At 38.6% G+C, this 27,803-nt stretch overlaps 1 protein-coding gene and 1 long non-coding RNA gene across 2 annotated transcripts; one reads left to right on the forward strand and one right to left on the reverse strand.

Moving 5' to 3' along the window:
• Nucleotides 1–24,241, forward strand: LOC134214812 (gram-negative bacteria-binding protein 1). Its single transcript, XM_062694113.1, has 6 exons — nt 1–160; nt 227–687; nt 17,377–17,519; nt 23,067–23,236; nt 23,316–23,704; nt 24,010–24,241. The coding sequence occupies exons 2-6, from the start codon at nt 382–384 to the stop codon at nt 24,211–24,213; spliced, it is 1,212 nt and encodes a 403-aa protein (XP_062550097.1). The 5' UTR covers nt 1–160; nt 227–381; the 3' UTR covers nt 24,214–24,241.
• A 2,136-nt stretch (nt 24,242–26,377) lies between these two features.
• Nucleotides 26,378–27,230, reverse strand: LOC134214813 (uncharacterized). The gene is made up of 4 exons (XR_009979922.1): nt 27,071–27,230; nt 26,841–26,958; nt 26,651–26,748; nt 26,378–26,563 (listed from the first exon to the last, which is right to left on the reverse strand). It is a non-coding gene; the product is annotated as an uncharacterized LOC134214813 (long non-coding RNA).
• Between the last annotated feature and the right edge of the window lie 573 nt (nt 27,231–27,803).

The raw sequence follows: 27,803 nt of genomic DNA on the forward strand, positions 1-27,803 counted from the left end.
CCGTAATCAGCATCTCGCACGATGAGACATCTTCTGCCGCCTCTGGTGATTGTTTTTCTGTCTGCCGGTGTCAGTTATGGAAAAAATTAAGCCAGTTTTTCGATTCCAGATGTGGAAATTGAATTTCTAAAGCCGCGTGGCTTCCGAGCTAGCATTCCCGGTAGGTGTTGAATAAGACGTTGAACGGAATCATGTTATTAACCTTGGGTATGTTAATGTCTTGAAGGTGTACCGGGGATAAAACTATTTGCATTTCATGCTCGTATCAATAAGAAGTTTGAACAGTTCGAGGAAGGTGACTTCGCAGATGATATAACAGAACCATCCGAAGATGGTCGATGGGCGTTCCAAACCACAAAGGCCAACATCGCAAATGACCAAATGCTCCACTACTGGGTGTACGTCCAGCACGAGGATCGTTCGTATTGGTTGACCAATCAGAAGCAGCGGAAGAATGCTGCTGCAAAAACCACCACAACAACGACAACAACGACCACTGCCAAGCCCAAAACCACCAAAAAAACTAACGAAAAGGGTAAAACAACCACTGCGGAGCCATGCGTGCCGACGGTTACCACCGTGAATGGAAAAGCCAGTTGTTCGGGACGAATGATTTTCGAGGATACGTTCCAGACATTGGATTTGCAGAAGTGGCAACGAGAAATTCGAATTCCGCTTGATACAGAGGTATGGTGATTTTTTTACTAGGGCTCTTGAGGTTTTAGATTGTATGACTGGGCTGACTTCATTATCTCGATAGTTGAGCTATGGAATAACCGTGGAAATGGGATTCATTCTTTGGGGTCGTACACTAATTACGTAAGCACTTATGGGGGAGGGGGTCTGCCATTTTCTTTACGTTCCATATAAATCAAAAAAACTTATTTGTATAGGGAAAAAAATCTTACATGGGGGGAGGGGGGGGTTGAAAAACCCAGGAAAAATGCTTACGTAATTAGTGTACGGCCCCTTAATGAACGCTCAATTCAATAACGGTCGTGACGCAGAAAAACAAACCCAAATTAATTGTACGAAATCATGTCTTACGAGAGAAACAGTAATCTAAGCATGACAGAAAATATTTTCATGAACATTGATAGGGTTTGTTCACAAATGATGTAACGCAAAACCCCCCGGATGTTTAAACCCAATATGGTGTGTTTCATCATATTGGTTTAAACTCAAAGAATGAAGAATACACAGCTGAGTGTGTTTCAAGCCTGCCAAGTTTATGGACGAGAAGAAGGCGGGGTGAAAAGTTCATTTTTCGATGCCAAGGAAACACTAAACAAACATGGCTGGCTCTCCCATACTAAAATCCAAGATGGCTGAATCGTGAATTTGGCAGATTGGAACACCTAGCTGTGTATTCATCTTGCACTAGGTGTTCCAATCTGCCTAATACACGATTCAGCCATCTTGGATTTTAGTATAGGAGAGCCAGCCGGTTTGTTTTCGTTTTGCAATTTGAAACAATGAATTTTTCACCCCGCCATTTACTAATAATTCTCTTCCGTGTATAAATCTTGACAGATTGGAGCACCTAGTAGTGTATTCATCTTGGTTTAAACCCCTCCCTTCAGCGTTTAATAAATAGTAATATGGTTTGTACCCCTTCACCCCCCTTTTCCACACATACGCATACGGTAGTTTTTAACACATATGTTTTTTTTCTTTTTCGAAGCATGTGGGGTTAATTTTAAATACTTATGCTTATGTGCTTATAATGGATTTATTTTTAACAAATCTGATATTTAACGGTAGAATTTATGATTTCGCGTAAACTTCTACTAGATATCAGGGTAACAGTAGGTACCATTCATATTTATTCATAGGGTAAAAAATTATAGCGGTAATAGGGTAATTCGCCAAATGTTGAACGGATAATTTCTTCGCCTATTGTTGAACGCACGTGCATTTCTTATGGGAGTTCAACAATATAGGCGACAAAAATGTAGCCGTTCAACATTTGGCGATTTCTAATGACATTCTAAATGAATTTTTTGGCAAAAATTCGTATTTTTTAATATCTTGAATTCTATAGGTTGTAAACTGAGTGACTTATTCAGCAAGAAACTCGTATTTTGGCAATACAAAAAAGGTTTGCGGAATATACTTGCGGCCACACTAAGAGTTGTAGTTTTCAAAGATGTTATAAAATCAATTTTTACTGCCAAAAAAAAGTCGTTTTGGTATTACTTCGCAATAATTTTCTACCCTATGAATCCAATATAGTCACCAACTCAGGTGTGGTAAAATTCAAGTTATATCTGAGCTCTGGTCAAATTTTCAGCAATCGCAGATCTATATCTCCAAAGTAGACCATTTTGTATTAAAAACGGCAAGTGGGCTTTTTATTATGCAGGTCACTGTAAGTCAAAAATTTCTATTCGTTCAATCCAGTCTTTCACTTATTTAAGGTTAACTTTCCCAAAGCGACCAAAAGGTCGAAAGTCAAAAGATCGAAGGGACATATGAGCGAGATTAACAAAAAGTCGAAAGGGACATAAGGTCGGAAGAACAAAACGTTGAAAGGGACTTCTTTCTACCTTCTTTCCTTCTTTATTACTTTTTCTTCTATCGCTTTCTTATTTTTTTTTCTTCTCCTTTCTACAGTCAAACCTCCAAGAATTGATATTGAAGGGACCATCGACTCATGGAAATATCGAAATGTGTAGTAGAAAATCCTTGGTTTTAATATGGTATAATTTGCCTCCATGAGTCGATATTGAGCCATAGAACATCGACTCATGAGGTTTGACTGTATTTTTTCTTCTTTCTTCGACGGACAAGGAAACCGGACAAAGACAATAAATACTTGAGTTCCCTCCCACTTCACGGTAGGCTACTGACTGATACTTCTGTCAGCAGCTGCAGCTCTCTTTATTTCAACAACAGGTATTTACAATCATCAATAACAAATTTCCTTAGTTCCAAAGAACAACAACAACTAATCGGCGCCTGCTTCTTATCCATCTACGATCAACTGCGAAGCGTCGCACACCACCTGATATTCCAACACTCCTCCTCAGTGTGCACGCCTCGCTACTGTCTTGGCTCCTCCTAACACTGAGTCTATTGTCCCCACCTGAGCTCCTACCCCAGCCGAACAATTACCCACTCCTGGCCCAATCTGTTGCCCGTACAAATGGCCTCTATCCGACATTTGCATAGGACCCTTTGTTGACCAGCTCATGAGTGTTACGACGCTCCTCCTGGACTCCTGCTGACCAGCATTCTACAGAACGTTCCAAACTCCTGATGAATTCCGTCCGGCGCTACCCCCGACCTACGTGGCAGATCCATGATCTAACTGCTGTAACGTCAACGGACGATCCATCCCACTAAGATGTAGATCTGGAGCCGGCCCTGGGCCCAGAACCTGTTGGTCAAAACAAAGGAACCCCCTCACAAAGAATAACAATACTGAGGTTTCCTCTCATTCCACGGCAGGTTACTGACTGATACTTCTGCCAGCAGCTGCAGCTCTCTTTATTTCAACAACAGGTATACTGCCCCCACTCGCATATCAGTCCCATACGGTTTTTTCGCATTCTGAGATAATAGTCATTGAAGTTTCGAATCGCATCTTCCATATAAAAGTTTCAAATAATCTTATAAATTGAAACATCGTTGGTTCTTGTTGAAATTTTGCAGAGTTATTCATCATTCGATAGATTACCGAGAAACGATTTAGTATAATTAAAAGGTTGTTCAATTTTGTGCAATCAGGTAACATATATTCCCAATGGGACTGTTATGCTGGTACTTTGAATATGGGACGCAAATGACTTGGTATTTTATCATACATGGACATGAAAAATTGCAATTTTTATTATGGATTATGGAAGTACATTACAAATGAACACTATTCATTGGGTTAACTCAAAAGTGACAAAAAGTCAAATTGGACCCTACCTGCGTTGCATTCGGATTCACCCAATACTACCGCCTCCTTTCCAAGTCCTACGCTTCCACTGGAGGTCAATTTCTGCCTTCAGTGGAACATCAATGGTTTCTGGGACAACTTTCCAAACCTAGAACTATTGATGAACGAATGTTTACCCTGGCCCGTTGCCCTCCAAGAGGTCAACCGTGTTTCCTCCGCTTCTCTGGATCGTTCCCTCGGAGGGAAATACAAGTGAATATGTAAGAGGTAGGTTTAAATATACAATACTTTTTTTAAGCGATAGGGATCCTTCGGGAGATCCCCTTTGATGTCCTCCAGACTAGCGAAGGCGAAGATCTCCCACTCGTAGAAGTCCGACTCCGAAGAAACATGTTCCCATGTTCCACATATGTAAGTTCTTCTTCTTCTTATTGGCATCACATCCTCTACTGGGTCATTGCCGCCTCGCTGCTTAGTGTTCATACAGCATTTTCACAGTTATTAATCGCGAGGTTTCTAAGCCATGTTACCATTTTTGCATTCGTATATCATGAGATTCTTGGGCCACTCCTTATGGCCGTGCGGGTAAGACTCGCGGCTACAAAGCAAAGAACCATGCTGAGGGTGGCTGGGTTCGATTCCTGGTGCTGGTCTAGGTAATTTCGGAGTTGGAAAGTGTACTGCTGATCTTCCCCTGAGCATAAAAAGTATCATCAGTGCTGGCCTCATGATATACGACTGCAAAAAATAAAGTAACCTGGCTTAGGAAAACCTACGCAGTTAATAACTGTGGAAGTTCTAATGAACACTAAGCTGCGCGAGGCGGCTCTGTCCCAGTGTGGGGATGTAATGCCAATAAGAAGAAAGAAGAAAGATATCATGAGACTAATCGGGCCAAACACAATCGGATACGTTTGCGTAGGCGTTTGACAGATTTCCCTATGAGAAAACTGTCCAAAACGCACGCAAACGTATCAATGTATGTTTGACCCTTAACACGATGATACTTTTTTGCCCAGGGAAGTCGAGACAATTTCCAAACCTGAAATTGTCTAGACCGTCACCGGGAATTGAACCCAGCCACCCTTAACATGGCCTTGCTTGATAGCATTGCATCTTACCGCTAGGCTAAGGAGGACTCCCCACATAAGTTACTGTAACTCATATGTGACCAGATTTAGACACAATCAAGTTGCTGTAACCACTTTTGTCTGACTTGTGCTAAAGCTTGATTCACTTAGTATTTGGCCGCACGAAATTAGGCATTTCTTTGCCGAAAAAGTACATAAAAGGTGGTTTATGTTTTTATTATACAGGGGATTTAAAGAAGTAAAACTTCGAAGGCAAAATATCGAAAAAATTATTCATTTGGCATTTCGGATGAATTCTCGGACTTTTCTCTCCAATAGCCACCTCTGTTATTTTTCGCACAGTAGAACGGTCAACTTGATCTGCCCTTTCTTCACACCACATCTCCATATAAGATGGTTTTCTGATTGTTGTGATAATTGCCTCTGATAATTGTCTAATATTTTTCGTTGGGACGAAAATTTGTGCATTTTGGTGGGTTGATAGTTTTTACAATAAGGTCAGTATCATTCGGTTTATACCATTCCACTTACATCCTGTCTGTAATGGCAGCTTGTTAAGTCAGGCCAAAGCAACACATTGGATAGTCGTGTGATTGAATGGATGCGAAAAATCCTTCTGAAGATACTCACTCCTTGTATGTTTGCCTTACATTTATGGGCGCTCCAGTGATGAAAACTTTAGTTTTCTTTCCACAACTTACCAGATGCTTTGACGCCTACCACATCAATTTTACTTGGCGAGCAATCTTGCCTGCATAGACATATTGTGAATTTTCCTGAGGGGCATTACCCTTCCGTTTGGCAAGGTAAAACTTGTGTCCCGAGAATTGAACATCCATTTTAATATTAATTTCATCTTTCATCAAAATATATCAATTGTATTTCGTCAAAACTTGCTCGTCCAGCATTCTTGCACGATGTTTGGCAACCAAATTCTGTTTCAGGGTACTGTTGGGTTGCTTACTGACATCATAAGACTTGAAACCTTCTTGCCGACAGATTAATTGAGCTGTGCTGTACGGCGCGGTGAACCTTTTCAGTAAATCACGCAATGAAATCCCAGAATTGTTCCGAACTGCTCTGCAGACTTTCATTGTAGTTTCTGGTCGTATGTTCCACTTCTACGGTTGTTTTGTTCTACGCGATGCAACAATAGTATTGAGTAAGACTACAAATGCCTTATGGATAAGTAAGGCGACATTCGGTAAAAAGTGGGGACTGAAGCCAAAAATGATTCAATGGATTTATACGGCGATTGCGAAACCCAGAATTTCATATGGCACGGCATTAATACTGGTGGCCAGAAACAAAAGAAAGGGTGGTCAGAAAAAGTTGGAAAAAATTCAAAAGATTGGCTTCTCTTTCAATTAACTGTAGATTGCAATGAAGCACGCCCAATAAAGCGCTAGACGCTTTGCTCCACGTGCTACCATTGGATCAATTTATTCAGTTAGAAGCAGAGAAAGAAGTGCTTTGAAGATCAAAAGAGATTCCAAACCTCTTCGAAGGTGACCAAAAGGACATCTTAGTATTCTAAACAAAATAAATATCAACTCACTTATAACAAACAATGAATGACTGGACTGAGGAGAAGATACAGCACTTTGTCGTTGTTTTGATGTAATTAATCTTGAGCAGAAATACATACGGGCAAACGGTGGATGGCCAAATCTTCACTCAGGATCAATTGTATTTTACACCGATGGTTCAAAGCTGAACAATCAAGTTGGGGCAGGCGTTACTGGCCCAGGGATAAATATATTCGATTCCTATGGGCAAATGGCACAACTGTTTTCCAAGCTGAAGTTAAGGCTGTTCTCCGAATACTTGAAATTATAAGTTTGCACTGCAAAATTATGAGGCATTCAAATATTTGCATAATGTCCTGACAGTCAAAGCAGCATTGAATGCTTTGAATGATCAGCCCAATACGTATATCTAAACTCGTTTGGGAATGTGTTTAGTCACCCAAAACCTTTGGGTAGTCGTAACAAAAGTGAACCTGTATTGGGTTCCTGGTCATTTGTGTCATTGAAGGCAATGAACAAGCTGATATGCTGGCCAGACTTTGGATTTTCATCTCGACAATTCATAGGGTCTCTGGGAACCATTTTGTGGGGTGTATCTTTGCGTGTTCTCTTCGAATGGAACTCAAATCTTTGAGGAACATTCTAAAACAGAGGACATTTGGAAAAACACATTGATTGCGAGGACAGATCTAAACGTTTCATCATCACACCAAACGTAGTTATCACTCGCAAAAATTTTAGATCTTTCAAAAAAGATCTTAACACATACACTGGAAGGGCCACGTTACTTGAGCTCGATATCACTCACTGAGGCTGTTAGGAAGGAAAGCTTCAAGATGATGTATAATTGTCGTTTCTGCGGCATACATGTAGAAGACTCGGAACATTTGTTATGCCATTGTCCGAAAGCAATTTTTAGAAAGAGATTACAGTTCTTCTAAAACAAGGGGCTAGGTAGAACCCTCCAGAAGTTTGGAGAATAAGTCCCAATATGGTAGTACGATTCATCAGAACCATAATACCGTATTGGGATAACTCTGTATGAGTCAAGGTATTGCAATTGCTCTAAATAGTAATGATGCGTCAACTTGACAAAGCTAGATCAAAATGGGGGCATATATCACGTAATAGATATTCTAACAAATGGTCGCAGTGATTAAAATACCCAACAAGGAAAAAAAACAATAGTATTTCCTGATAACGTTTGACAGTTTTTACAATCAATTTCGATAATTTTTGATACTTTGAAATCATTCCTCCTGACCATGTTGGATTTCCAACGTGAGTGTGCAAAATTTGTTCTCGTCTCTCGCGTTCGATAACTTTTGAACGTGAGCATCATTACTGATGAAACTTTTACCATAAATTAAACAAACCTTCCACAACGATTTGATGTATTTTTCTTCTGGGTACGGCCACCAGAGGCGCCGCAGTAATTGGAAAGAAACGGCCAAATACTAAGTGGATCAAGCTTCACTCGGCTACTACGAATGTGGTACGGTCAATTAAGAAAGCAGTGGGACTTCCTTGACTCCACCAACCCGACTCAATCCGCCGCCGAGCTATGGGGGAAAGTCAATGCATTTGGTGGCAAGCGTAGAATCCAGGGCCGGATTTATGGGGGGCCGGGGGGCCGTGGCCCCTGGCCCCGACAAATCTTATGTACCAAAACCAACCTTTTTTGTACATTTTGGGGCCCCCACAAGCTGTCGGCCCCGGGGCCCCCTTCCAGCTAAATCCGGCCCTGAGAATCAGTCACATTCAAGTTACAGCCACCATTTTCGGTCGATCTGTGCTGTTTGGGTAATTGGCTACCCAGCCGATTTTCAAAGGCTAATAGCCACTAAGGCCTTGACGCTCCAGAACTTTCAAATACCGCCGGACCTACTAGGCTCTCCAATATACCAGCCCATTTCATTCGCCATTTGTTTTTGGGGCCCTCCTTAGCCATGCGGTAAGACGCGCGGCTACAAAGCAAGACCATGCTGAGGGTGACTGGGTTCGATTCCCGGTGCCGGTCTAGGCAATTTTCGGATTGGAAATTGTCTCGACTTCCCTGGGCATAAAAGTATCATCGTGTTAGCCTCATGGTATACGAATGCACATATGGTAACTTGGCTTAGAAACCTCGCAGTTAATAACTGTGGAAGTGCTTTATGAACAATAAGCTGCGAGGCGGCTCTGTCCCAGTGTGGGGATGTAATGCCAATAAGAAGAAGAAAAAATTTCGCTTTTGCCTTATCGCAAAAATAGTATTCCTCGATTAAAACCAGGTCCAATCAAACCTTTCCCGATGAGTGGCGCCTTGGACACGTTTTACGATTTCAACAAAGAGTATCTCCTCACGTGACACCACTGACCTCCTGTGTATCAAAGATCGTCGTGAGGTTGGTAAACCGTAGCATGGGCGTAGCCAAGGGGGAGCAGGGGGGGGGCCGTCGCCCCCCCCTAAATTGTGGAAAGATTGCACGGGTACTGAAATGAATTCCTTTAAACATGTGCACTTTACGATCCAATCATATACAGAAATAGGTGGTTGAAATTCAAAAGATTCCCAAAACTTATTAGGGCATCCAGGATCCATAATATATGAAAGTTCAAAACAACTCGAAACATTTCGGACTCAAAAATTATCTTTGAAATCCTTCTAGAAGCTTCTGAAACTTCTGAATTCCTCCGGAAAGTTATCCACAAATTCCTCTGAAAATCGTTCGAAAATCCTTCTCATTTCCTCTTAATTCCTCCTTATCTAGAAACCCCCCACTAATTTTTTTTTAGGAAATTCACGAGGAAATTCCTTGAAGATTTCTTCTCTCCAAGATTTACTTCTAGATATTTCTTCGGTTATTCTCTCTTCAGGAAAATCCGGCATTTCCTTCAGGAATGCATTCGAGAGTTCCTTCAAGAATACATAAGAAATTTCCTCCCATAATTCTTCCAGAAGTTTCTTCAGAAATTCATGACGGAAATCCTCCGATTTCGCTCCATAATTTCATTTGTAAATCTATAAGAAATTCCTTCGGAAATTCTTCTAGGAACTTCTCCGGGCATTCCTCTCGGAACTCTTCGTTTAATTCCTCCGGAATTACTTCCAGGAAATTTTCCGGGAATACCTCCAAACATTCAATAGCGAAATCATCTAGCATTCCTATCTGGAATTCTTTTCGCAATTACTTCAAAATATCCTTCAAGAAATCCTCTAGAAATATCTTCATGAATTTCTCCTGGAATTCGTCCAAGTATTTCCCCAGAAATTCTTACAGGTATTTTTTCGGGAGTTTCTTCAGGTACTTCTCCAGGAATTCCTTCAGGAATTTTCCCGGGAGATTTTCCGCGGAAGTGTACTAGAATTCCTCGGAATTTACTCGGATATCTGCCAAGAGTTCTTCCAGAAATTTCTTCGGAACAATCCGCAGGGATTTTCTTCAGTAATTCATCTGGGAATACTTTCAGGATTTCATCTGGGAATTTCTGCATTAATTTCTCCTGGTATTTTTCTGGGAATTCCTTCAGATATTTTTTCGGAAATTCCTTTAGGAACTTCTCTAAGAATTATTTCAGGACTTCCATGTGGGAATTCCTCCGGAAGTGCTTGTGGGAGTTCCTCCGGGAGTTCTTCCAGGAGTTTTTCCAAGAAATTCTCTGGTAATACCTCCAGGAACTTACCAGGGAATTCCTGGACGATATTTGGCAGGAATTTCACGGGAAATGGGATTTCGGAAGTTCCTTCAGGAATATTTTTCTCTTCCTCTAGGGTATTCCACCGGATATTCCTCTGAAGTTCCACCAGTAGTTCCTTCGGGAATTCAATCAGGCTTTCTTCCAGGAATTCATTTAGCCTTTCTTAGGCATTTATCTACAAATTCCTCCAGAAGTTCCTCGGAGATTTTCTCTGGGAGTTCTTACGGGAATTCCTCCGGGAGGTTCTTTTAAGAATTCTTCCAGGAGTTCTTACGGAAACTCTTCCTGTAGTTCTTCAATAAATTCCTCCAGAAGTTCCACCGGCAGTTCCTCCGAGAATTCCTCTGATAATTTCTCCGGAAATTCCTATAGAAAATCCCTCGGGAGTTCCTCCGGAAATTACTCTGGGAGTTCCTCCGGGAGTTCCTTTTCAGAGAAACACCCGGAGAAACTGCCGGTGAATCTCCCGGAGGGATTCTCGTAGAAACTGCTGGTGGATCTCCCGGAGGAACTGCCGGAGGAGCTCCCGTAAGAACTCCCGGAGGAATATCAGGAGGAATTCCTAGAGGTCCTCCCGGATGAGTTCCCAGAGAAACTATCGGAAGAACTTCTGAAGGAATTTCCAGCTTAATTTCTGAAGAAAGCCTAAATGATTTCCTGAGAAAAAGTCTGAATAATTTCCTGGAATAGATTCTGGTGGAACACCCGGAGGAATTTCCGGAGAAACTCCCGAATGAATTGCTGGTGGAATTCCGGAGGAACTCTCGAATGAATTTTCTGGATAAATATCTGGAAGAAACTCCTGGAGAATTTTCAAAGGAACCCAGAAACTAGCAGAAGCATTCTCCGAAACAAGAGAATTCAGCTTATAGACAAATCTGGTCTAGCTGAAACCTTTGTGGGGGTTTGTAGCTGGACCATCATCATCATCAGAGGACCTCCCGGAGAATTCCCTGAGGAGCCTGCAGAGAAATTCTCAGAGGAGCTTCTGTGGAAATCTATAAATTCCTGAAGAAGCCTAAATAAATTCCAATTCTGCCAGAAATTCTGGAAGAATTTTCAGAGGAACTGCCGATAGAACTAATGGAATAATTCTCGAAGGAAATCCTAGAGAAATTCTTGGTGGAAATGCCGGTGAAACTCCTGGAAGAATTCCAGGAGGAATTTTCGGAGAAACTCCTGGAGGATCTCCCAGTGGAAATCTTGAAGTTTCCACCGGAATTCTTTCAGGATTTCATTGCGAATTATTCTAGGAATTCCTCCGAAAATTCCATTGTTGATTCCATTTTCGGTATAATTTCTGTATAAATTTCCGGTGGAATTCCTGGAGAAATTTTGTGAAATCTTTGAAATTTTCACAAGAAATTATTCGAAACAATTGACGGAAAATTTTATGGAATTTACACAAGAAATTCGAAGATTTTTCGTGAAATTCTCAGGAATGTTTACTGGCAATCCTGCGGAATTTCCACGGAATATTCTTATTCTTAAAAATTATGGGAAACAGCACGAAATTATTTGAATTATTGCAGAGAATTCTGCAGAACTCATAAAGAAGCTCGTGAAGATTTTCTTGGAGTAAATAATGGTGGAATATTCGGATCAATTCCCGGCAAAATTTATGGTGGAATTCCTGAAGACACTGCCGAATAAGTTGCTGGAGGCATTCCTAAAAAATCCCTGATAGAATTTCGGATAGAATGCCAGGAGCAATTATCAAAGGAATTCCTGGAGAAAGCTTGCATATTGATTTTTCTGCCTATTTTATAATAAATATTATTTCAGAGAGGATTTGTTTAGAAATTCAGATGTATGGTTCTAGTTTTCTTAAACTTATGGAAGAATGCATAAGACAAGACTTATGGAAGAATGCAGGATTTTTATAATAATTGTTATAGTCGATTTTATATTCTTTCTGAATACAAAGTTCGTTAATATTTTTCTCACTTTTTTTAAAAAAATCTGATGAGCAATAAATCACGCATTTTTAAATCCATTATTGTTTTAATCATTATTTTCAATCATTACTTCAATCATCAAAATCATTATTTTAATCATTACCAGGAACTAATAACTAATAACTAATATTAGTTCCTGTCATTACTGTTTCGATTTGGTTTGGATTTGGTTTCATGTGTTAATATTCATGTGTTTTTATAAGACTACTATAAAACTACGATTTAGAAAAAAGTTGCCCCCCCCCCTTCTCGAAATCCTGGCTACGCCCATGAACCGTAGACTGCGTAAAGAGCTTGAAGCTGACGGAAGCTTTGGCTTCTGCCAACACGCCTTTCGCCCGGGTTGCGGTGCACGTTCGTACTTCATCGGATTATGAGTCGTCCTCCTAAGTGCCTTCTACAAAGGGAAATACGCCGATCTAGTTTCTTTGGATGTTTCGAACGCATTCAACCGCACTTCGGGTCCCACTAGTGCTAAAACAGTTGGTGGATTGGGGTTTCATTTTATCTGTTGTTCTCCAATGGCCTACCAAAGAACATCTACGTCTTTGTTTAAGCAGACGACATCCTTCTTGTGAACATCGGAGACACTCCTGCGCAAACGCGTATCCAAACTCAGGCAACGCTTAGTGCAGTTCATCGGTGGGCCTCGTCGCCATGTCGACCGAGAAAAGTGTCCGTGGGCATGTGTGCACCGTCTCTTCGGTCCCAGTCTCAAGACTAATGGGCAGCAAACCGGAAACTCATCAAGGTCCTTAGCGTTTCCATCGACCGAGGACTGTCTTTAGTCCCTTATTTCCAAGCGGTCAAAACCGACTGCAAATTGAGGATTAATTTTGCTAAAACCTTGTCAAGGCCGTATAGGACAAACAACAGTGCCTATCGGTATCGTATCGGTCAAGCGTTGATTGACAGCTGACTACTAGACCTCTTCATGTTTTCAAAAAGTATCAAAAATTCAACCGGTCAGCCCAGAATCACAATTCTTATGCTAAAATAAGTCTCCTGTCAAATTTTCAGCAAATTCGGATAAATTTTGAGGTGGCTCAATTCGATTTAGTGTTTTTGGGTTATTTTAATTTTGGAAAAAATCTAACATGAGATATAAATGTCAAAACTATCGCAACAACCTCTATACGGAAGCTATTGGTGTGCTCTACAAGTCTTGGGAACATTGCAGATTCGTTCCGTCGTTCACGTTTTGTCCATGTTAAAGTGATTTTTAAGCTTTTAAGTGCATAAAAATACTGTTTCCCCCAAAAGTCGTTATTCTACAAAATTCTTGAGTTTATGACAAATGATTGTTTATTTATTATATTATTATTCCTCTCTTTCCCTGGAAATTTGAGTAATATAATTGCCCATGTGCAATTTACCGTTAAATTCTTAAAAATCAGAAGCTGAACATTTGTCATAAATTTGCACGCTGAGATTTCTTCAAACAAGTTGTTCAAACAAAGAAGCTTCGATTTCACTTGTTACTACGATGCACTCAATGTTAAAAGCATGCAGACATATGGTGAAATTAACAAAATTTTGAAGTCGTTTGTTGTAAGCATCAAATATCATATGATTTGATTTATGTTTTGTTCGAACAACTTGCTTGAAGAAATCCTAACGTGAAAATTTACGACAAATGTTCAGCTTCTGATTTTTAAGAATTTAACGGTAAATCGCACATGGGCAATTATATTACTCAAATTTCCAGGGAAAAAAGTGGAATAATAATATAATAAATTAACAATCATTTGTCATAAACTTAAGAATTTTGTAGAACAACGACTTTCGGGGGAAACAGTATTTTTATGCACTTAAAAGCTTAAAAATCACTTTAATATGGACAAAACGTGAACGGAACGAATCGCAATGTTCACAAGACTTGTAAAACACATTAAAAGCTTCCGTATAGTTGTTGTTGCGATAGTTTTCGACGTTTATATCTCTTGTTAGATTTTTTCCAAAATTGAAAATAACCCAAAAACACTAAATCGACTTGAGCCACCTCGAAATTGTATCCGAATTAGCTGAAAATTTGACAGGAGACTTATTTTAGCATAAGAACTGTGATTCAGGGCTGACCGGTTGAATTTTTGATACTTTTTGAAAACATGAAGAGGTCTACTGACTACTTTACGGGCTGGGCTGAGTTGTGTAGCACGTCGGGAGCTTCTCAGCATACTATTCCCAGTTTTCAACCAGTACTTCCGCAAAGCCTCTGGACTTCTTCCCTATACACCTGCTGAGGCTGCCTGCGCGGAAGCGGGTGTCCTCCTATTTCGCCAACGTGTGCTGGCGGCTATTTGCCAAAAGCCGCAGCGTACGTTTCCGCCACTTCCGGAAACCACAGCCCCTTCCCCCTTGTTCAAGGGGATTGTATTTTGCTTACGATCGCCGGCGTTAGCGTCCCCCCAGTGGCTAGGATTCAATGGCGCGGAGCAAGGAGTTGGCACTCCTCCACAGCCAACAAAAACCACTCCATTGCGAAACGCTTCAAAATATGGGATAACACAGAAGATTGGTCGCAGAATTACTAAACACCCAGTTTAGGTACCACGAGCAACGCGACAAAGATGGCTCCCTTCGGAGACAAGCAGTCGGCTTAGGCGTTACTGGGAACAACCTAACAGTGTTGGACAACCTTCCTGAGCAATGCAGCGTCTTCTTAGCGAAAACCACAGCTCTGTTTATCGTCGCTACCACTCCCTCCGACAAACCAGTCCTAGCCCTAACTGATTCGGTCAGTGCCATCGCTGCACTACAAAGCGACCATCCGAAACACCTATGGATCTAGGCCATTCTGGCGAACAGTCGACAACCTTCGCCTGGATCCCGGGGCACTGTGCACAATGGTCGGAACCCGTGATTTGATGAACTTAATTGTTTTGTGCCCAAACGGCTGATGTGATCTAAATAGTGTCTTCAGAGAAGAAAATCACAAAAATATTTCCCATGTTTGAGCGGATTTTATTTCTCAATAGTACCTACTATTGAAAAAGTTGAAAATCTAACTTTTTTCACGAACGTGATAGAAAAAAATTTTCTTCGGCAAAGTTGTAGATCTAGCAAAAATATGACATTTTGCTAAAGAAACTTTTTTTCCTACGATAAATACTTTTGGAGATATGAGCGTTTTTATGGAAACTCCCTTAAATTTAGAATTTTTGGCATAACTTTTTCTAAACAAAACTCAGATTTGTGATGTTCTACAAAATGTGAGCACTAACAAACTACGCGTTTTGATAAATATAAAACTTTGCTACGACAACTATATCAATAGTTATGAAACTTTTAAAGTCAATTTTACACTGATTTCAATTGCGTATAGGGGAGAAGGTGGCAAACCGAATCACAATGTCAAGTACAATGATAACAAAATTCCAATCATTTAGTTTGAGTTACTGCAACTAGCGCTCTAACTCCGTTATTAGTTGAATTCCAATAACGAGCCATTAGGCAAAGTTGTAGAAAAACCTTCGCACTAGAAGTCCACCATACAACATGTTTTGAAATTCAGCTTCTAGAATGTGTTATTGACAAACTACAAAATGATCTAACGCAAATTACTGAATGATCGTTAACACCCTTGCACCTTAGTAACATTTAGGTTTTGTAATGGTCTTATGGAAGTCTTGTAGAGCAAATAATGGTTCTCAAGACCGTTATGAAACTAAAAAGTCTTAAGGACCAGCAAGTCATCTCACGTCTTTACACAGGGTGCATCCGATTCTCACATATTTTCTGGGAAAGTCCCTTTGGAATCGTTTGTGAAATCTGCGAAGTAGAAAATTCAGTAGAATATGTGATGTGCCATTGTCCGAAGTTTGACATTCCTTGATCCAGCTACGAGATATCGACAAATATACGAGGTGCCTTGACTGACGATACCGCAAGCCTCATTTGCTTCCTCAAAGATAGAGGACTGTATTACCAGATATAGATTCAGCTTGGGCCTACCGGGTTTAAGTCACACCCACAGAGGTATGCGGGCATTCCTGGTCGTTCCAGGGTTCTAAATCCCTTCCCCCGTGACCAGGCTACCCGGGCACCCCGGGTCGTAAGCCCTTGCTCCGTAACCATCATATCAACAAGGTCAGCTGGAGGGGCTTTTCTCACCGAAGTTGGGGACTTCACACCGTAGAAGACAATTGTGTCCAGCCGACACCAGCCGGCATGTATGGCTATTCGCTTATTTGAAATACCAAGCAAACTGCCAAAACATCCAGTATTCCACCGAACGTACAATATTCACTCACAAGCCACAGTTTCTATGCAAATATAATACATATCCTATTAAATTTATATCAAAATAATATACATTTGACGGAACGAAAAAAAACACGTTTGCTTCTAAATGCACCACTCTTTGATCTTTCATCCGGATCAGTGTAGGGGAATGTCACAAAAATATCATTCACAAATAACGTAACTCAAATTTAGTCAATTTGAGATCCTCTCTTCCACTCGTAGCATTTTTTGTATGGAAGTATTAATTTATTTGCATGAACAGTAAAACTTGGTCGGACCCCCTTCCTTCCCTAGAAGGTGTGCTTGACGGTGAATTGAGGATCTTGAATACTGGACAGACAGCCGGGTCCTACACGATTGCCCCGGATGGGCTCAGATCGATGGTCGATAACGATGCTTGATGCGACTTGTACGCTACGGTCACCTCCACTTGATGCCACCCCCTTCCTCGGGCTAAGCGGTTGACGATCCCAAAATAAAAGGCGATGCTGAATTGTCGGCTCACAACTCTGTACGGCAGGGATATTCGGTCTCCGGTTTGACCGTTCGGGCTTCCACTGCGCGGTTAGATGGCGTCGATCTCGGTAGATAATCGGTGAGATTCTATTGTCCAGACACGCGTCGCTTTACTTTCCAAAAACAGGATCACTAACTATGGAGAAGATTTTGAACCACCTTATTGTCTGACGGACTGGACTCAAGAGAGCGACCCCTCCCAATATCGTTATCGTCATCCCCCTCAAAGTAACCGTTTTCAGTCATGTCCTCTCTGAACCTACATAATCCGGTGCTTTGGCTGTCAATCGGATTAGAATGACATGATTAAAATTGAATTTATTTATCATGAGAATTGCTTAATCTTACTCTAAATATATTTCATCATTATTTCAATCAGCACCCTGCTCGCATTATAATTGCTGTTATGCCTTAAAAAAATGCCCTTTCTTAAAATAGATTTGCTTTATCTTGACTTTCTCCTTCAGTCTGCTGAGTTCGTGTCCTATCAGGATTCGCCCGAAAATAGCTTCGTCGTTGGAGGGCACCTTTTCATCGTACCAACATTGCTCAACATGAATCCGGACTTCAGCGAGGAACGTATCCGTACCGGTGAACTGGTCCTTTCCGGGTATGTTTATTTTATGATAGTAGAAATTGCGAGAAATAGTTTGGAATGGAATGGTTCCATTTAGCTAGCTCTAACAGCATGATTTTCGGCTATGCACTATAATTACTTCCGGTGAATCCTGCCGGCTCGGTTTTAATGAATTATAAATGGGGCCATCCAGAAACCACGTGGTCATATTTTTAAGATTTTCAACCCCCTCCCCCATGTGGTCTATCGTTGGTCATTTGGCAGACCCCCCCCCCTTTGACCACGTGTTTTTTTCAAGTACAAAAAATAAAAAAAAAACTCAATTAACTAAAACATATGGTTAATCCGATCAATTTTTAAGATAGACGATTTCAACTGATTCAAAATCAAACTAAACCCAGCATGGAAATTATAAATTTTCATGAATTCGAACATTTTGATGATGATATCATGCTGTAATGTGTATCAGGTATTAGGATATCTATACTATAACTCGCAATGTAATTTGTAGTGGTTTAGAAATTTTCCAAAATATCCCCATATATATATATATATATTTTTTAATTTGTTGTTGATGATTTTTTTAAATAGGTAATTATGAAGTTCATCACTGAATATCCTATAGTATAAAAAGTATAAAAAGAACTGAAAAGTCGTACTTTTTTCGGGTGTCATAGGCCAAACTTCTCTGAAGTACATATCCTCGAAAGTATCAAAAATCATGTCAAGAAACAAAATGTCCTAAGACATGGTATTACGGAGTTTTAGAACGACCTGATCAACCAAGTCCTGAACGATGTATCCGTGCATCGCTAAGCATCCAAGCAGGTCCATTGAGCCGATGCGATTTCATTTATTACTCAGCCTAAAAAAATTTAAAAAAATTCCATGACAATTATGAAATTTCCAATAAAGAAATCATGGTATGAGAAATGAAAAAATATTAAATTTTCTACAAATAATGCAAAATTACAATAAACAATAAAGAATTTTTCACAAAACAAAAATAAATTGACACTTTTAAAACCAAAAATTGCAAACATAAAAGAAGAATTTTCCATAAAGAAATCAAAATGTTCCACGGAAAATACAAACATTCCATAAATAAATCAATATTAGAAATAAATAATTACAAAATTTCCCACAAAAATAAATATTTTTTATTAAATTTTTTATTAAATTATTAAATTTTATTAAATAATTAAAACCTTTCCACGAAGAAATCAATAAATAGCATTGAAAACTAAAGGAAATTTTAATTAAAGAATATTAAAAGCAATAAAATTGAGCATTTTTCCATAGATTACCCTTCTTTAAAAGCGTTTGAAGTTCATGGAGAATTTTTATAAATTTAATTGCTTTGTAGTATTTTTAATTTTCTAAATTTTCATTGCTCTTCATTGATGTGAAAGAAACCCAGCATTGCTCAAGTGTTGCAATTGTCACAATGAACTATTTGCAGCACCGCACTCTAGATCAATTTCCGTGCGTTTGTTTTGTTTTCCACACCAGCTAACAAAAAATAGTATTTAAATTACTTTTTCACAGTTACACGTTAAATTCACCAACGTTTTGTATACGCAAACCTTGCGGATCCCAAAACGAATCGATTACTGGAAAATCTTACAAATCGGTCAACCCGTTCGCGAGTTAAATCATAAGGAAGGAAATCTAATTTTTATTATATAGAGATTTTGTGGAAAACAATATTTTTTTTGTTGAAAAAAATATTTATTTTGTGAAAATTTTTGTAATTGTTTATTGCTAATATTGATTTATTAATGAAAATTTTGTATTTTTTCGTGGAACATATTGATTTCTTTATGGAAAATTCTTATTTCATAATTGCAATTTTTGCTTGCTAGTTTATTATTGTTTTGTGGAAATTTTTCAACTATTTATGGAATTTTATATTTATTTAATACTCATACCCTGATTTCATATTGGCAATTTCCTATTTTGTTATGGAAAATTTCTATTTTTTTCTTTATTAAAGAGATTTTCAGTCCAGAGCTGGCTCATCTCTCAAAATTTATAATTCTTCATTGAAATTTTATTTTGGTATCGACTACTACAGACACTTTAGGTTATACAAAACGTCCAGGAAGTCGTAATGTTTGAACTACTTAATCATTCAAGTCCGTGAACGCAGTGCTTATAAGGCCCTACAAAAGAGTTTGCGAACAAACCTCATTGTCATTGTGCAACTTGATGTTGACTCAAGATAATTTTGGGTACCTTGTCTCTTGGATCTCATGTAAATAGAAACTAGGATCATATGCTTGTTGCATCGGATTGGGTATATACCGATGATGAGGACATTGCAAATGTCTTGATTGATCTGGTAGATATCGTGGGCTGAACTTGAGAACGTTTTGGAGTACCTTGAGCATCTCGTATGCCTGAATATTCATCACTGCCTTAACGTTCAGGATGACCCATATTATCTCAGTGCTCAGAATGATTCAAACATTTCAACTTCATTTGCATGCTCTTAGAATCGAAATCTTCCCAAGGTTTCAGATATCTGAGTTTTCAGGGTCAGTCAAATTTGAGCTCCTATATTTTTCTGTAAAGCAAATATCTAGATGAATAATTTTGCTGAAGAAAATGGTGGCCTAGCTCTCTTTTGGGATTTTATAGACAATCAAAAACGCTGGGCATATATGACCCATCCGTCCTGGAAGGGTTGAGATTTGTTTTGGAATTCAATTTCAATCGTTATTATAACACTATTTTTTAACCTACATTGTTTTAGGAATTAGAGTGTTTTTTTTTCTAGAACATTGCCACTTTTTTCATATCGCAGGAATCTCCTTAGTTCTAAGACCCTTTTATGAATTTAAAAAGCATTTTATTAAGAATTTCATGTTGATTTTTCAAATGCAAGCTTCTCTATGTCATAACCTTTTTCATACGCACTACTAGAATTTCGTGCATTTAGAAAATTTAGGTGCATATTTAAATATTTCGATCAGTTATCCCAATTGTTCAATATCATAAAAAACTAGGCTTCTTAAGCCTAAATTATTGCCTACATTTATTGCTAGGATTAATTTTAAATTCCAATATCTTCTGAATTTTCAATAATAATTATTCTGAAGTTGCAAGGGAAACCCTTCGGAATATTGACGAGAAACTCACGGAAAAATCGTTAGAATTTCAACGAAATTTTTTCCGAAATTCTGTGAAAGAGTTCCGAAAATGTCGATAGAAATTTTGAAGAACTAGAAGAATCCGTAGAAGGATCGTAAATGCATATTTACGATGAAAATTCAATAAACATCAAATTCCAAAGAATTTCCAGTATAAATTAGAAAAAATTCCAGCTCACTTGTTTTAAAGAATCTCTAAACAAAATTTCAAAATCCTGGGCAAGATTTATTTTTTGAAAAGCCAAAGATTCTTTTGGAGATAATCCATAGACTCTTCTGTGGAAATTTCAAATAATGCCTCGAAAAAAAAAATACTTGGAAAATTAAAAAAAATGTGATAGAATTCACAAAGAGCATTAAAAACTATTCCGGAAATTTTTTAAAAATATGGAAATGTTTTTAAAAATATGGAAATTTGAAAAAAAAATATCCAAGAACTAAAAATCAACAGAAATATCCAAGTGTTTCATGTGGCATTGGCTGTTTAATATCCCTTGGAAATTCAGAAAAATTTTTCTTGAAAAATGTAGAAGTCTTCTTCTTCTTCTTCTTCTTCTATGGCTCCACATTCCAACTGGAAGTTGGTCTACTTTATAACTTAGTATATTCTATTAGCATTTCCTCAGTTATAAATTGAATGCTTTAATATGCCAGACAGAATTCACATGGAATTTTTATCGGAGTTTTAGGGAAAATTTTTCGGAACTTACACTGGAGATGTTTTGTTTTTGCCTCCTTAACAATTTGTAGCTAAATTGTTCATTCTGAATGCAAGCACTTTATCAGGATTGTATGAAGTAATATCAAAGTTTTTACAGAAAATTTCTTTACTGGATTTTTCCTGAATATCCTTAAGTAATTCTTTTGAAATTTTTTTCTTAAGATTTTTTCTTGGATTATTGTAAAACATGAACATTTTCAAAATTGTAGTTGCAGTCCGCTGATGCAAAAGTGTCGGAGGCGAGATGCCACAAACCATCTGCGGCGATATTTTTTTTGTGGAAATTGAGACTGAATTGCAACCTATTTTTTCGTTTATTTTTCATGGAAATAGGATCTACGGCTAAGATGGTCAAATAACGCAGATATGCATCGGCGTTGCGACCGACGCTGCGCTACCGGTTTTTTTTTCGATGCACACCTACGTCCTTTTAACGCTGGGTTGAAAAAGGTGCTACGTGGCATCGGCCCTAAGATGCGCTTTGCGTTTATTGATTAAATCATTAAATTTTAATGATTTGTATTTTTTACACCGCTATTGTTACTCACCAAAAAATTTTCGCGTAATATAAACCACGAGTTTCGAGGTCAACACCCCCTCCCCCATGTGGCTTATCGTGGTCATTTTCCAAACCCCCCCCTCCCCCCATATATGACCACGTGGTTTCTGGACGGCCCCAATAGCTCTATTATTAACGCGATGTATCCACTGAACAGGACTGAACTATGTTTTACTACACGGATTTTGGAGAGTTTTCCGTTGATTATACATTAGGATGAAGATTATTTTCTATATGTTTCTGAAATCTTAAATTCCAGTTTTTTTATGTCAGAAGAAATAGTAGCTTTGGAGTTAAATATTAAAGCGCTAAGCCCTTCAAATTAGAATTTCAATCTTCCTGAAATTGATTGTAAAAAAATGATCGTAACTATGTCAATTTTTAACCAATTAAGTAATATCGCTTCTTACGTGGTAAGATTTCATCGATTTATTGGTCTACCTCAATTTATACAGTCTTAAATACCTTTTCTTTTTTTAATGGTGTCAACTCAATGTTCTAATAAATCGAATGGCCAGAAATAACAAATAACCTTCCGCGTAAAAAGCGACCCCAGTTTTGTTGAAAACTAATAACATAAAAAAGTCGCCGTTAAAGGTTTAACACTAACAGTTCCCAAAAGACATTTGTTGCAATTGTGTGCACAAAGAACATTGGGTATAATCCTGATTGAAGTGTCGTAAAAAGCCTGCAATTTCTATTCTATTAATAATGCTAATTCGCATTTTTGATTGTCTTCAGCAAAACTCTTTTAAAATGGTTTCCCATGCTGCAATGATCCGGTTGAATAGATTTTTTTTAACAAAGGAAGAAAGGTCTGAGATGCAATAATTAAAAGCTCCCAACAATTAGGGGGAAAGACGGCTTTGGCAGGTTTTGTTCTATTATTGGCAGAGGGGTTTTGTCGACCAAATTTTATGAAATTTGGCCACAATATTCTTTGATATGCAAAGAATGTTTAGGCCAAATTTGAGCCTAGTCAGTCATAAAAATCCCCCTGCCAATAATAGAACAAAACCTGCCAAAGACGTCATTCCCCCTAGATATATTTCAGCCATGCATGTCGTATTCGCAAATTCATGTTTAATAATATGCACTTTTTGGTTCCCCTTTGTCTTTCCTACTCGTGAATATGAATCACACAGCTGCAGTTCACCGACCAACAATGAGTACGAGTGTCGCCGGAAGGCGGCCCTCTCCACCATCCTACCGCCGGTCGTTTCCGCCAAGCTCAACACAAAACACAGCTTCCACTTTCGGTACGGCCGGGTAGAGATTCGCGCCAAGCTGCCCAAGGGGGATTGGATTTTTCCACGTAATTAAAGTTCTATTGACGTGACCTGTGGCACCGAAGCCTGCGTTTGTTTGTAATCGTTCATTTTGACCATTCACAGAGTTACTGCTCCAGCCGACCGACAACTACTACGGCTATGCGGATTTGGCCTCGGGTATGCTGCTGGTGGCGCACGTTCTGTCCAACGAGCAACTGATAGCACAGGACGGCACCCGCGTCGACGGGCATCGGTTGCGGGGAGGTGCGGTTCTGACAGCCAAAGCCCAACTCCGGAATGCTTTTCTGAAGACCAACATGCTGGACGAACATTTCAGCGATAATTTTCATACTTATGGACTGGTTTGGAAGCCGGATAGTATCGCACTGACCGTGGATGGGTTCCAGTATGCCACCCTGAGGGACCAATTCAAAACGTACGGCGTGGCAAACAATCTGACGCAGGCAAATCTGTGGAATGCGGACAATGTCATGTCACCGTTCGATCAAGAGGTAATTTTGTGTTTAAACTTGATGGCTGGCAAGTACTTGACGCTAAGGGGATATTACGAGATGCCATGACGATTCGTTCAACGTAGAGAGTGGTAAATGCTCCCCACGGCATGATTGGGTTCGAGTAATCAAGCATCGTTTGGAACGCGTCCTTAAAATTGCGAGGTGCTGCGAAAACATGCTTGGTTCAACCTTTTTCTGGATGTTTTAAACTCAGATTTTTAAACAAAGTTTTCGAAAATCGCGTCGATTTCATTTGCTCGTCGTTATGTTTTTATTATCCTGCCTAATGTCACCATTTTCAGTTCTACCTCTCGCTCGGTGTGGGGGTCGGAGGCATAGCGGACTTCCCTGATTGCAGCTTGACGGGCTCGTTGAAGCAACCCAAGCCATGGAACAACACCAGCCCAAAGGCGGAGTACTTTTTCTATCAGAATAGGAACGTGTGGTACCGGACGTGGACCGAACCGGAGCTGAAGGTGGATTATGTTCGAGTCTACGCGCTGTGAGAATATGAAAGCATTTCTTGACGTGGAACTGTTGTTTTCTTTTTTTTTTCTTTTGAAAGAATTCTTTCCTCCGGCGAGACCGTAGTATCCGTTTTGAATATTTCAGTATTTCGTTAATTACGTCGGACGTTAACGCGTGGGAATGAACATATAACGTTGGTGCTAAAAGTGCAATTGTGCAGAGGTGGGAACATACTTCGAAATGCTAATTAACCTGTTGCTCGTGCTGAATGATGCTGTAATTAGCTGACGGCAAATGAACTGGCTAACGAATTCGAAGAAACTTGCTTCATAGAGTTTGGCTTGTCGGCGTTGTTTTTCCTCGTTGCTGTTTTGCTGTCTGGCCCATTCCAGGACTTTTGGAATTCTATTTCCATTTTATAATAGGCAGGGAACTGTTCCGTTCTCTATCTCACTGAACATATATTCATCTTATCGTAAAACAAAGAAATACAGCACCAATCGTGATCACTGCTGAAAAAAATCACAAAAATAAGAAACAAACCAAATTCCTTTTCATTGCTTTGTTTTTGTTTGGATGAATATAGGAGATATGGGATGAAGGAGGAACATTTTGTTGTAAAAGAAGGACATGTATGTGACATGTTACCAGATTGAAGAGCAAACTCTTTTTGAATCTCTAGTTTATTTAAACAATTCAAATTTGATGGAGAAAAGATTCATTTAGAACCTGAAAAATAAACCAAAATATTTTTTATTATTTTTATCAAAGTGCTAGTTTATTTTTGATTAGTTGAAAATTTCTTAATTGTTTATGGCAATTTTGCATTATTTGTGGAAATTTTATATTTATTTGTCGCTACCCTGATTTCTTTATTGGCAATTTCCTTTTTTTAAAATGGAAAATACTAATTCTTCATGTAAATCTTATTTTGCTCAACCCCGGAAACAAGCACTAGTTCTTGAAGCCACCGTTTGTTGGCGTGGCGCTAGTGCTGTTTATGAAGTTTAAAGCTCCGTTCATACTGCACATTACATTTCGCGGGGGTATTCAATTATCGTAAAATGATTTTCGATCGGAAAAATTTAGTTAAGTTATATTTTTCTGTTTTCGTCATTTATTTAGCATGTTACGTGCGGTGATGGCTGCCAAAATTTAACTTATGTTCTGGTACGGTGAAGTCTATTTAACGTTTGGTTTGTGTTGCTTGACATCGCAGCGACCACCATCATCATGAATTAAGATTATGATGATGGAAACATATCAAACGGCACAAGGCAAACTTCAAACTGTTTCTACGCTATTAAAAGTTCGATTGTGGTGGCCATTAGCACTAGTAAAGTGTTGTACATGACCAAATTAACTGAGAGAAGTAAATTTAGGGTGAAATTAAATAAATATATTGTAACTCTGTCAATTATCATCCGATTTTGACAATTTACGGATGCCTGAACTGGAAATTTAATATGGTTTCACATTGTTTTTACAGGGCCGGCTAAGGACTTTTGAGAAAAAAGTTTATCAGAATCCGAATGAAAACGAATAATTTATCGAAACACAATCTCATTTATCGAATTAAACTTGAAAGTGCCAGTTTGAAGGTTTTAAAAACTCCCGGTCTTGAAAAAGGCTGGTGCCACCCAGCAAAACCATCAAAACATAAATTTATCAAAAGTACACGTACTTGCAAGCAGGGTTTATTTTTGATAATTTATTATTGAGCTGTCACTATGATATATGAGACAGCGTCCACACCTATGGGTGTATACTTTTCAGTTTGACGACATCAGTTAATCTATTTAATATTGACGCATAAACTCTTTGGTTATAAACTTGAGTTCACTATAATGTGGATCCAGAAGAGCGTCGAAACTAAGATAAATTATTCTACTTACACAGAAAGAAAAAACACTAATAAAATTAAAAAAACCATTGGTAAATTTAAAAAGTTGCGTTGGTTCTTTTTCGTAGAGAGTCTCATATGTTCAGTGCAAAAGTTGATAAACTTTTATTTTCAAAGCGTTTCAAAGTTAATCACCCGTTCCAAAATTAAAAGTTTAAACTTTTAGAAATGAAACTGTAGAACTGTCGAACCGAAATTGTTACACTGTTAAAAATAAAAGTTGTTTTCCCCTCCTAAAACTAAAATTTTAGCACATTTTATTTTACTTTCAAATTTTTCATTTCATTTAATCAAGTCAATTCTTTTTTGAAACATGTTTTATTTAATATCGATTTGAGTTTACTTGTTTATTTAAAACAATATTTAAACACTGTTTAATAAAAATTCATCAATACCAGGGTAGTTTTATCGGGAAACGGTGAAGCCGTTGGCATCTGCTGAACCAGGCATTCCCTCGGCTATTTCAATTTATTCGTCGTTTTCATCTATCCAAGGAATAAATTATATATTTAGAATTGTAAGCTCATAGATCAATAAATTTTGCTGTGGCTGTGAACTGCCCGGAGACGTACCTTGAGTTGTAGGCTTATTTACTTAGTACATCTTTTGTGATTACGTTCGGCTCACTGCTGACCAACTGGCCTTTTCATCCGCCATCAACCGTTCCGTTCTGAAAACATGAGAAAAAAAACAAGCATATTAGAATTCATATACCAATTTTCCTTTTCACTGCCTGAATAAGGTTTTTCACCTGTGACTCACCTTGTTTTGAGTTTTTCCCTATTCCAATCGATTGATCGCCGCCGGAATGCATTGACTTTGCAGCGAAGCAAACGAGCCGGGAATCTCGCCGGGAATAAGCTCCGTCGGGACGACATATCTATAATCAGAGAAAAATGAAAACAGAAATACATTATTTATTTTGCCTGCATGGGTTTACTCGTGAGCATTTTTGAGAGCCTCACGTAAAAACTTTTATAAAACAAACGTACCTTCGGATTATAACGATGGCGGGAACAGTAATCAAATTAAATCAAATTAATTATTTTGCAACCATCAGCATCTCAGCGAGAGCGACCACAAAGCAGAAAACTAAAGACACAAATGCGACGCACACCAGCAACGATTTTGTGTTTGCGGATTTGACAATTTTATTATTTGCTACACTGAAAGAAACGCGTTTTAAATTTACAACTTAACTTGAAGAAAAACACTTTTAAAATAAAAAGATAACTTTCACTGTAAAAAAAATACTTTCATTTTAAAGAAAATAGAGCACTATTTAAATATAAAGTTCAAAATATTTATTAAAATAATTTTTGTTTTTTGTGTGTAGACATCTTACGATCATCGATCGTACATCATCGATAGTTGTTTTTTTTTTGGAAAACTGTTGGAACCGCGTCTATTTCTAAGGAAAATCTTATTTCTTTGCATTTGATCTGATCCAACTGTAAGTGGATATCGCATTGTGGATAAAGTTTTGCTTTAAACTGGGTCATTTGTGTGTTGACAGAATAATAGTTTTTTGAGGCCCAATTCAAGTAACATTCCAAGTTTTATTTCGCTATAGGAATGGTTTTCAAGATCAAATTGAAAGATCTACTTATTAAACCAGCTTTCAAACGGCAACCTTTTGATGACTACTATAAGAGTATGCTATGATCAAGTGGCCCTATCTAGATAACCACTATAAGCCTTCTATAAGAGTCAATTGAAAACATT

The sequence above is a fragment of the Armigeres subalbatus genome, chromosome 2 (assembly GCF_024139115.2).
Source record: "Armigeres subalbatus isolate Guangzhou_Male chromosome 2, GZ_Asu_2, whole genome shotgun sequence".
Taxonomy (NCBI): domain Eukaryota; kingdom Metazoa; phylum Arthropoda; class Insecta; order Diptera; family Culicidae; genus Armigeres; species Armigeres subalbatus.